Source organism: Ranitomeya imitator, chromosome 8 (assembly GCF_032444005.1).
Source record: "Ranitomeya imitator isolate aRanImi1 chromosome 8, aRanImi1.pri, whole genome shotgun sequence".
Classification (NCBI taxonomy): Eukaryota; Metazoa; Chordata; class Amphibia; order Anura; family Dendrobatidae; genus Ranitomeya; species Ranitomeya imitator.
The window spans coordinates 66,357,285-66,369,652 of NC_091289.1; the positions used below are offsets into that span (position 1 = coordinate 66,357,285).

Below are 12,368 nucleotides of genomic sequence, written 5' to 3' on the forward strand. Positions count from 1 at the left end.
ATGAAGCTGGGATTATGAGTCCCCTCTGTAACGCAGACCAAAAACTCCTGTTCCTCCTCATCCTTCTGTTCCTCGTTATCACCCAATGTGGCCTGAGAATATTCTGTGAGGCTGAGCTTTGTGGTATCATCCACTGTAAAATCTTGCTCCATAGACACCTGCTCGGCATTCAAAGCTTCTTCTTTGAGATTCTAAAGTGAACATTGTAATAGACAGAGCAGAGGGATGGTTACGCTGATAATAGAGTCATCAGCGCTCACCATCTTGGAGCAGTACTCAAAGTTTTGAAGAACCTCACATTTGTCAGTGACCCACACCCACTCGGCAGTTGTAATGTCGTGGGGCTGAGTGTTACTCTGACAGGCATTGAGAAGTTGGAATTCAGATACTGCCCTCTGCTGCTCACTAAACCTTGCCAAAATATAAAAGGTCACAAATCAGTCAGTGACAAGGCAATTTAAAGTGCTGCTGCAGTGAAGCCAGACTGGAGAAAGCATGAGATGACTTTTGGAGAAGGGCGCTGACACGGCGTACCTTGGCAAGTAGGGCCGGCAAGTCAGGATATGTTTTTAAAAGCCCCTGTACAACCAAGTTCACCTCATGGGCCATGCATGGAACATGTACCAGCTTGCCGAGCTTCAAAGCCGCCACCAAGTTACACACATTATTGCACGCATCCAGACCTGGTTTGAGGTTCAGCGGGGAGGGCCACTGATCGGTCTGGTCTTTTATCCCATTCAACAGCTCTGCTAAACAGATGACCTTCAGCAGAGCGTTCTGCCGCTTCACCAAGGCAGTGCTGTAGAGCTCCCAGCTGGTGAGTGATGGGGAGGTTAGTTCCACTGAGGATGAGGAGGAGGAGAAACAGGAACTGGAATACGAGGAGACTGAAATCCTGATGGAAGTTGGGCCCACTATTCTTGGTGTGGGTAAGATGTGTGATATCCCAGCCTCTGAATTTCCCAGACTTCACAAGGTTCACTCATTGTGCCATCAGGGAAATTTAGCGTCCCTGTCCACAAGAACTTGTCCACATGTCTGTGGTTAGGTGGACCTTCCCTGTGACTTCGCTGGCCAGAACATGGCTTATAGTGTGTAACACATCCTAATGTAATGTTATGACGGCACACTGGAAAAAATAGAGATGGCTGGGAATCGAGTACAGTGGGACTGCCACCGCCAAGAGGTCATGGAAAGACTCTGTTCCCACAAGCCAAAATGGCAACATTTCCAGGGCTAGCAACCTGGCAACAGGGCTGGCGTTAGGGGCAGGCAGACCAGGCAGCTGTCTGGGGCCCCTGCTCCACCAGGGGCCCCCCAGCTAGCGGCAGGTCATGCAGCTGCTATGGGGCCCCTGTGAGGCAGGGGGGCCCGCCTGCTGTCAGCGCCGACTCCCCCACCGCATTGAACTATACCGGCGTCTGTTCAAAGCAATGATGGAGGAGAGAGCGTCACCTGACGCTCCCTCTCCCATCATTCCCCGCTCTGCCTCTGACACAATGGGTGAGCATCATCGAGCACGCACTGTGTGCCAGGCAGTGCGGCTGCAGCAACCGACACAGGAGCAGGGAGCAGTGGGGGCTCGAGGAGAGGTGAGGAGCTTGTTGGTTTTTTTTTACTGGACTGTGCAGCCATTCTCGGGAGGAAAGAGGAGAGGAGGGAAGGGGGATGTGGGCTGAGCTGTATACTAGTGTGTGGGCAGTGCTGTATACTACTGTGTGGGCTGTGCTATATACTACTGTGTGGGCTGTGCTATATACTACTGTGTGGGCTGTGCTATATACTACTGTGTGTGGGCTGTGCTATATACTACGTGGCTGTGCTATATACTACTATGTGGGCGGTACTATATACTACTATGTGGGCTGTGCTATATACTATGGGGGTATATTATATTCTATGGGGCAGGCTGTGTTATATACTATGGGGGGCTGCATTATATTCTGTGGGGGCCTTTATTAGATTTTATGAGAGAATTTTGCATCATACTCTTTGATGGGGCTACATTATATTCTATGGGGAGGTGGGCTGTATTATATCCTGTTCGGAGCTACATTATATTCTATGGGGGGGCTGCATTATATTTATATTCTATGAGGGGTGATTGCATCATACTCTATGAGGGGGCTACATTATACTATATGGGGGGCTGCATTATATTCTAAGGGGAGATTACATTATGCTCTGTGGGGGGGTTACATTATACTCTGTGGGGGTTAGATTATACTCTGTGGGGTAGCTGCATTATACTCTATGGGGTGGTGGCTGCATTATACTATACGTGGGCTGAACTATACTGTATCGAGGACTATGGGGAATACATTATACTATATGAAGAACTATGGGGTGCATTATACTATGGGAAGTGAATTGTACTACATGGATGACTATGGTGGTGCATTATACTATATGGATCACTGTGAGGAGTGTATTATGCTATATGGAGGACTGAGGAGTATATTTTACTATATGGAGGACTATGAGGAGTGTATTATACTATATGGAGGACTATGGGGCACATTATATTATATTGGGGACTATGGGGTGTGCATTTTACAATATGGAGAACTGTGGTGCACATTATAATATATGGAGGAGTATGGGATGTATTATACTAAACAAGCAAAATGTTGCATATTCATTGCGTGATTGGATTGTTTATGCCGGAATAAAAATCATTGTTCTCAGCAGGACATCGCTGGTGTAAACTGTAGATGTGCTGCTGATAACATGATACTGTATGGTGATCTGTTAGTGATCTATTAGTGATCGTTCTGTCCCCTTCATTCTCTCTCATACGGTGGAAAGAGGCCGGGAAACAAGCTTCCAACAACTTCAGTATTGTCGATCACACTCGTTTAGCGGCCTGAGATCAGAGCATGTAATTACAACCGAAATGCTTCTGTGTGATGTGCAATATGTTAGCATTTGGGGCCCCATTTTACACTTTGCCTAGGGCCCCATTTTGCCTAAAACCGGCCCTGCCTGGCAATGTGGGTGCTTAGCATTTGGGCCTATTTATTTCTGCTTCCTGTGAAATGTCTGAAGCAGGGAAGACTGAATGCTGCACTGGGACAACGAACCAGGTGTGGTTGCTTACTGTTGTGTCTGTGCAACTGCAGGTTGTGGGCAGGAGGCATCAGCACCTGCTTCATGGAAAGCCATAACACAGGGGAAGGGGCAGTGGTTTCACTCTCAGACACAGATTTTGTACCCAGGTGTTCCACCCACCTACGTGGATGCTTGACTGCCATGTGCTTCTGCATGCTGGTGGTGCTCAGGTTGGCAGTGTTTTTGCCCCTTCTCAGCTTGGTATAGCACATGATTCAAATTACAGTTATTTTGTCTGAAGGACTTTCAGAAAAAAACTGCCATACAGGTGAACAATGCACCCTTGGCGTGTTATCTAGCCGAGTGGGGGGCTCTGTGACACAGTTGACCGAGTTCTCCCTCTAATGAAACCACTTCCTCTTCTTGCTTGTTTTCATGCTACGGATCCCTCTCTGCATTGCTGTGCTTGCTAGGCATGTCCCCATGCCAGGCTGGATCAGTGGCCTCATCACAGACCACATCGTCTTCCAATTCATCAATCTGATTCTCCTTCAGAGTTGTGATTTTAGGCTGATCATCAGTGCAAACCACCTCCTCATGACCCTCTTTAGTGGTGCACATTGAGAAGCCAGAATAATTACAAGGGAATGTAAAGAGTTCCTGGGAGTGGCCATCGTTCACATTATTTGTCTCCTGGGACTCTTGATAGGGGGAGGAAGGAGGACCAGGTTGAGGATTGTGAGGTCCAGCCTCCTGGCTACTGAGATTGGACTGTGTGGACCACTTCATGGTGCTGCTTGTCAATATGCTGGAGCTTTTGTCTACCATCCAACCCACAATATCCTTGCACTTGTCTGGTTTCGACAGTGGTGTAGCTTGCTGACCGAATTTTGATAGGAAGCTAGAACGAGATACAGTCATCTTCTGATCTGTCACATGGCCTTGGCAGGCACCACCACATCCACATCCAAGTTCCTTAACATCACCCTTTCCCATATTGAATGCGTTATGAAAAAAAAAAATCCTGGCTTTATTTTTCATACCTCATAGAGGTGTTATGTGCAAATTCCCTATACCTAGCTATGTGTGGGTGTTTTTTTCAGATATCAGCTTTATTACACATGATACTGCAACAGCAGATTTATGAAACTTACAGGTAAATAGTCACATTTGCGTATCTCAGCAGGCTTTGCACCAGTCGCACAACTGCTAGATAAAGATATGCTATTTATTTAACTATTAGAAAATTAGTATATTTTATATATTACCTTTCTGACACATGGAAACAGAAGAGTAAGGAAAAGTATTGGCACTGTAAATTGTGACCTTTATGTATCTCTGCAGGCTTTGCAGAAGTCGCACAACTGTTAGATAAAGGTACGCCATTTATTCAACCAGTAGAAAAACAGTGTTTTTTATATCACCTTTATGAGAAACACCAACAGCAGAGTAAGGAAAATTATTGGCACTGATTAATTGTGACATTTGCATATCGCTGCAGGCTTTGCAGAAGTTGCACAACTGCTAAATAAATATATGCTATTTATTTAACCAATAGAAAATATGTATTTTTTATATTGCCTTTCTGAAACATGGCAACAGCAGAGTAAGGAAGATTATTGCCACTGGTAAATTGTGACGTTTGCATATCTCTGCAGGCTTTGCAGAAGTTGAACAAATACTAAATAAAGATACGGTATTTATTTAACCAATATAATTTTTTTTTATACAGTATATATCACCTTTGACACATGCCAGCAGCAGACTCAGGGAAATTACTGGTAAATAGTGACATTTGCGTAGCTCAACAGGTTTTGCGCCAGTCGTACATCTGCAAGAAATATTATTTAGCAATTAGCTTTAAAAAAAGATGTTTACTATATTCTGGCACTAAAATCTGAAAAAAATGTACTCCAGAACAAAAATGTACAAAAGGTACAATTTTTATTAAGTAGAAAAACACATAAGAGTCACATAAAAAGACAAGGTTTAAAAGAGTGGGAAACCACAAAATGGCACCATTACCCACTATAAAGCCATAAGGAGGTTGCTCATAATAAATACATCTAATAATGGCCCTTTATCTCCAATAAGTGGAGACACCACGCAGTCATGGTGTCCCTTCAGAAAACACAAGAATAATCTCTACAAACTTAACAAAAAAGGTGCAGAAAGTATTACCTCCTAGTGGGTGATGATGCCAGCCCCAACGCACATTTCGGCATCCGCCTTCATCCATTTCTCAGCTGCACGGAGACGCAACCACGTAACACTGTATGTCTGAGAAATAGAGGCCTACAAAATGTTTAAAAGCCTTTTAGCAGTTTTAGAGATCAAAGAAATTTACCACACTACGGAACAGTGTATGGTTGAGAAATGTAGCTAATTTAGTATATAACAAAGGATCACTTTATTTGTCTAGCATCAGCAAATGATGTATGATTCATGTTGCCAAGAACACACTAAACAGTCAGTCACTCATATGAAGGTATTAATTATTACATTGTACAATTCATATATTTTTTAGATTCTAAATGAAATTCCATTTCTCAACCACATCCCATGGCTTGTTGACCGAGTGATGCAACCACAGTATGAACTGATCGCTTTCCTAAAGGAAATGATTTTAGAGCATAAAAAAACTTGGGATCCAAACTACGCCCGAGACTTTATTGATGCCTACCTAGTGGAGATGGAAAAGGTAGGAACACTTTTATAATTGTTATGTTCAGTTTGGATTGCGTTAAAGGTTTCTGGGGATGTGCAGACGTTCAGTAAACGCTGCGGGTTGGACGCTGCATACTTATGTGCAGATGTTACAGCAAAGTGAGTGGGATTTCAAAAAATCCCATGCCAACTATGCATCCACAGACACCCGCAGCTCACCCGTGGAGATGGACATGCAGCACATCTTTCCAGACCACAGCATGTCAATTTCTCTTGCGCAAGAGAAATTTCACTCTTAGAGTCATGGCCAAAATAGTGCAGCATACTACGTAAAAATGCAGGTAAAATGCCAAAAACATGATGCAAACCTGATGAGTTCCATTTCACACAATAGGGATCATTGAGCTCTGCTGACATCCAGCATATAAGACAAAACAGGGGTGGAGGGCACCATCAACAATAACAAAAAAATATAATGATAGGGGATCTGTTATGAAAGGTAATTCAGTACCACAATGGACATAGAGGTCAGCGCACATACAGTGAACTGGCAATAACCCAAAAAACAAGAACGAGCTCTGAGACGTGGGAACTCTGTTGACCGCAATCCCTAATCCTCTCCAACACACTAAAGGCAGCCGTGGATTGCGTCTAACGCTCCCTATGCAACTCGGCACGGCCTGAGAAACTAGCTAGCCTGAAGATAGAAAATAAGCCTACCTTGCCTCAGAGAAATACCCCAAAGGAAAAGGCAGCCCCCACATATAATGACTGTGAGTTAAGATGAAAAGACAAACGTAGAGATGAAATAGATTTAGCAAAGTGAGGCCCAACTTTCTGAACAGAGCGAGGATAGGAAAGGTAACTTTGCGGTCAACACAAAATCCTACAAAAACCACGCAAAGGGGGCAAAAAGACCCTCCGTACCGAACTAACGGCACGGAGGTACACCCTCTGCGTCCCAGAGCTTCCAGCAAGCAGAAAAAAACAAATTGACAAGCTGGACAGAAAAAAACAGCAAACAAATAGCAAAGAGGAACTTAGCTATGCAGAGTAGCAGGCCACAGGAACGATCCAGGAGGAAACAGGTCCAATACTAGAACATTGACTGGAAGCCAGGATCAAAGCACTAGGTGGAGTTAAATAGAGCAGCACCTAACGACTTCACCACATCACCTGAGGAAGGAAACTCAGAAGCCGCAGTACCACTTTCCTCCACCAACGGAAGCTCACAGAGAGAACCAGCCGAAGTACCACTTGTGACCACAGGAGGGAGCTCTGCCACAGAATTCACAACAGTACCCCCCCTTGAGGAGGGGTCACCGAACCCTCACCAGAGCTCCCAGGACGACCAGGATGAGCCATATGAAAGGCACAAACAAGATCGGGAGCATGGACATCAGAGGCAAAGACCCAGGAATTATCTTCCTGAGCATAACCCTTCCACTTAACCAGATACTGGAGTTTCCGCCTTGAAACACGAGAATCCAAAATCTTCTCCACAATATACTCCAACTCCCCCTCCACCCAAACCGGGGCAGGAGGATCAACAGATGGAACCATAGGTGCCACGTATCTCTGCAACAATGACCTATGGAATACGTTATGTATGGAAAAAGAATCTGGAAGGGTCAGACGAAAAGACACAGGATTAAGAACCTCAGAAATCCTATACGGACCAATAAAACGAGGTTTAAACTTAGGAGAGGAAACCTTCATAGGAATATGACGAGAAGATAACCAAACCAAGTCCCCAACCCGAAGTCTGGGAACCCACACAGCGTCTGCGATTAGCGAAACGTTGAGCCTTCTCCTGGGACAAAGTCAAATTGTCCACCACATGAGTCCAAATCTGCTGCAACCTGTCCACCACAATATCCACACCAGGACAGTCCGTAAAACTCAACCTGCCCTGAAGAGAAACGAGGATGGAACCCAGAGTTGCAGAAAAACGGTGAAACCAAGGTAGCCGAGCTGGCCCGATTATTAAGGGCGAACTCAGCCAAAGGCAAAAAGGACACCCAGTCATCCTGATCAGCAGAAACAAAGCATCTCAGATATGTTTCCAAGGTCTGATTGGTTCGTTCGGTCTGGCCATTAGTCTGAGGATGGAAAGCCGAGGAAAAAGACAAGTCAATGCCCATCCTACCACAAAAGGCTCGCCAAAACCTCAAAACAAACTGGGAACCTCTGTCAGAAACGATATTCTCTGGAATGCCATGTAAACGAACCACATGCTGGAAAAACAATGGCACCAAATCAGAGGAGGAAGGCAATTTAGACAAGGGTACCAAATGGACCATCTTAGAGAAGCGATCACAGACCACCCAAATGACCGACATCTTTTGAGAGACGGGAAGATCTGAAATAAAATCCATAGAGATATGTGTCCAAGGCCTCTTCGGGACCGGCAAGGGCAAAAGCAACCCACTGGCACGAGAACAGCAGGGCTTAGCCCGAGCACAAATCCCACAGGACTGCACAAAAGTACGCACATCCTGCGACAGAGATGGCCACCAAAAGGATCTAGCCACTAACTCTCTGGTACCAAAGATTCCAGGATGACCAGCCAACACCGAACAATGAACCTCAGAGATAACTTTATTCGTCCACCTATCAGGGACAAACAGTCTCTCCGCTGGGCAACGATCAGGTTTATTAGCCTGAAATTTTTGCAGCACCCACCGCAAATCAGGGGAGATGGCAGACACAATTACTCCCTCTTTGAGGATACCCGCCGGCTCAGATACACCCGGAGAGTCGGGCACAAAACTCCTAGACAGAGCATCCGCCTTCACATTTTTAGAGCCCGGAAGGTATGAAATCACAAAGTCAAAACGGGCAAAAAACAACGACCAACGAGCTTGTCTAGGATTCAACCGCTTGGCGGACTCGAGATAAGTCAAGTTCTTATGATCAGTCAAGACCACCACGCGATGCTTAGCTCCTTCAAGCCAATGACGCCACTCCTCGAATGCCCACTTCATGGCCAGCAACTCTCGATTGCCCACATCATAATTTCGCTCAGCAGGCGAAAACTTCCTGGAAAAGAAGGCACATGGTTTCATCACCGAGCAATCAAAACTTCTCTGCGACAAAACAGCCCCTGCTCCAATCTCAGAAGCATCAACCTCGACCTGGAACGGAAGCGAAACATCTGGTTGACACAACACAGGGGCAGAAGAAAAACGACGCTTCAACTCTTGAAAAGCTTCCACCGCAGCAGAAGACCAATTGACCAAATCAGCACCTTTCTTGGTCAAATCGGTCAATGGTTTAGCAATACTAGAAAAATTGCAGATGAAGCGACGATAAAAATTAGCAAAGCCCAGGAACTTTTGCAGACTTTTCAGAGATGTCGGCTGAGTCCAATTATGGATGGCTTGGACCTTAACAGGGTCCATCTCGATAGTAGAAGGGGAAAAGATGAACCCCAAAAATGAAACCTTCTGAACACCAAAGAGACACTTTGATCCCTTCACAAACAAAGAATTAGCACGCAGGACCTGAAACACCGTTCTGACCTGCTTCACATGAGACTCCCAATCATCCGAGAAGATCAAAATGTCATCTAAGTACACAATCAGGAATTTATCCAGGTACTCTCGGAAGATGTCATGCATAAAGGACTGAAACACTGATGGAGCATTGGCAAGTCCGAATGGCATTACTAGATACTCAAAATGGCCCTCGGGCGTATTAAATGCAGTTTTCCACTCATCGCCTCGCTTAATACGCACAAGATTATACGCACCACGAAGATCTATCTTGGTGAACCAACTAGCCCCCTTAATCCGAGCAAACAAATCAGATAACAATGGCAAGGGGTACTGAAATTTAACCGTGATCTTATTTAGAAGGCGGTAATCTATACAAGGTCTCAGTGAACCATCCTTCTTGGCTACAAAAAAGAACCCTGCTCCTAATGGCGACGATGACGGGCGAATATGCCCCTTCTCCAAAGACTCCTTCACATAACTGCGCATAGCGGCGTGCTCAGGCACAGATAAATTAAACAGTCGACCTTTAGGGAATTTACTACCAGGAATCAAATCGATAGCACAATCACAATCCCTATGCGGAGGTAGGGTATCGGACTTGGGCTCATCAAATAAATCCCGGTAATCAGACAAGAACTCAGGAACCTCAGAAGGGGTGGATGACGAAATAGTCAGAAATGGGACATCACCATGTACCCCCTGACAACCCCAGCTGGACACAGACATGGATTTCCAATCTAATACTGGATTATGGACTTGTAGCCATGGCAACCCCAACACGACCACATCATGCAGATTATGCAACACCAGAAAGCGAATAACCTCCTGATGTGCAGGAGCCATGCACATGGTCAGCTGGGTCCAGTACTGAGGCTTATTCTTGGCCAAAGGCGTAGCATCAATTCCTCTCAATGGAATAGGACACTGCAAGGGCTCCAAGAAAAACCCACAACGCCTAGCATACTCCAAGTCCATCAAATTCAGAGCAGCGCCTGAGTCCACAAATGCCATGACAGAATACGATGACAAAGAGCAGATCAAGGTAACAGACAGAAGAAATTTTGACTGTACCGTACCAATGGTGGCAGACCTAGCGAACCGCTTAGTGCGCTTAGGACAATCAGAGATAGCATGAGTGGAATCACCACAGTAGAAACACAGCCCATTCAGACGTCTGTGTTCTTGCCGTTCAACTCTGGTCAAAGTCCTATCGCACTGCATAGGCTCAGGTTTAAGCTCAGGTAATACCGCCAAATGGTGCACAGATTTACGCTCGCGCAAGCGTCGACCGATCTGAATGGCCAAAGACATAGACTCATTCAGACCAGCAGGCATAGGAAATCCCACCATGACATCCTTAAGGGCTTCAGAGAGACCTTTTCTGAAAATAGCTGCGAGCGCACCTTCATTCCACTGAGTGAGTACGGACCACTTTCTAAATTTCTGACAATATACCTCTATTTCATCCTGACCCTGACACAGAGCCAGCAAATTCTTCTCTGCCTGATCCACAGAATTAGGCTCATCGTACAGCAATCCGAGCGCCAGGAAAAATGCATCGATATTACTTAATGCAGGATCTCCTGACGCAAGAGAAAATGCCCAGTCCTGAGGGTCGCCACGCAAAAAAGAAATAACGATCCTAACTTGTTGAACTGGGTCACCAGAGGAGCGAGGTTTCAAAGCCAGAAATAGTTTACAATTATTTTTGAAACTCAGAAATTTAGTTCTATCTCCAAAAAACAAATCAGGAAGAGGAATTCTCGGTTCTAACATAGAATTCTGAACCACAAAGTCTTGAATACTTTGTACTCTTGCCGTGAGCTGATCCACACATGAAGACAGACCTTTAATGTCCATTGCTACACCTGTGTCCTGAACCACCCAAATGTCTAGGGGAAAAAAAAGGCAAAACACAGTGCAAAGAAAAAAAAATGGTCTCAGAACTTCTTTTTTCCCTCTATTGGGAATCATTAGTACTTTTGGCTTCCAGTACTGTTATGACAGGTAATTCAGTACCACAATGGACATAGAGGTCAGCGCACATACAGTGAACTGGCAATAACCCAAAAAACAAGAACGAGCTCTGAGACGTGGGAACTCTGTTGACCGCAATCCCTAATCCTCTCCAACACACTAAAGGCAGCCGTGGATTGCGCCTAACGCTCCCTATGCAACTCGTCATGGCCTGAGAAACTAGCTAGCCTGAAGATAGAAAATAAGCCTACCTTGCCTCAGAGAAATACCCCAAAGGAAAAGGCAGCCCCCACATATAATGACTGTGAGTTAAGATGAAAAGACAAACGTAGAGATGAAATAGATTTAGCAAAGTGAGGCCCAACTTTCTGAACAGAGCGAGGATAGGAAAGGTAACTTTGCGGTCAACACAAAATCCTACAAAAACCACGCAAAGGGGGCAAAAAGACCCTCCGTACCGAACTAATGGCACGGAGGTACACCCTCTGCGTCCCAGAGCTTCCAGCAAGCAGAAAAAAACAAATTGACAAGCTGGACAGAAAAAAACAGCAAACAAATAGCAAAGGGGAACTTAGCTATGCAGAGCAGCAGGCCACAGGAACGATCCAGGAGGAAACAGGTCCAATACTAGAACATTGACTGGAAGCCAGGATCAAAGCACTAGGTGGAGTTAAATAGAGCAGCACCTAACGACTTCACCACATCACCTGAGGAAGGAAACTCAGAAGCCGCAGTACCACTTTCCTCCACCAACGGAAGCTCACAGAGAGATCCAGCCGAAGTACCACTTGTGACCACAGGAGGGAGCTCTGCCACAGAATTCACAACAGGGATCTGCCCAAGATATGCCAATACTGAATAAGACAAAGATAAAAGAGACATACCAAATACTGGGGAACACCCTCAATACACAATGTGAATGAACAACCCCATGGAGAGGTGAAGACCCCTAGGAACTGGACATATGAGTCGAGTACCAATGATTAAGGTATTGCACTATTACAATAAATATATACAAATGTTTATGAAATATCAAGACATAACTGCATGACAAAAAATTTCAATGGTGCAAAACAAGCTGCAATTGTAGTATGTAAACTGATCAAAAATTATACATGCTTGCATAGAGAAGCAAAGCCCCACTGCCTTTGGGGTTTATAAACTGTACAGACA

General features: G+C 45.2%; 1 protein-coding gene across 2 annotated transcripts in view; it reads left to right on the plus strand.

Annotated features, from left to right (window-relative positions):
- The window catches only part of LOC138647792 (cytochrome P450 2D6-like), a 138,302-nt gene that overhangs the window by 95,300 nt on the left and 30,634 nt on the right, over window positions 1-12,368 (plus strand). The window contains exon 5 of one of the 2 annotated variants that reach the window (XM_069737051.1): window positions 5,579-5,752. The exons of the other annotated variant lie outside the window; for it this stretch is intronic. Within the exon in view, the coding sequence (XP_069593152.1) occupies window positions 5,579-5,752 (174 nt within the window). The remainder of the gene's footprint in view (window positions 1-5,578; window positions 5,753-12,368) is intronic. 2 annotated transcript variants of the gene reach the window in all.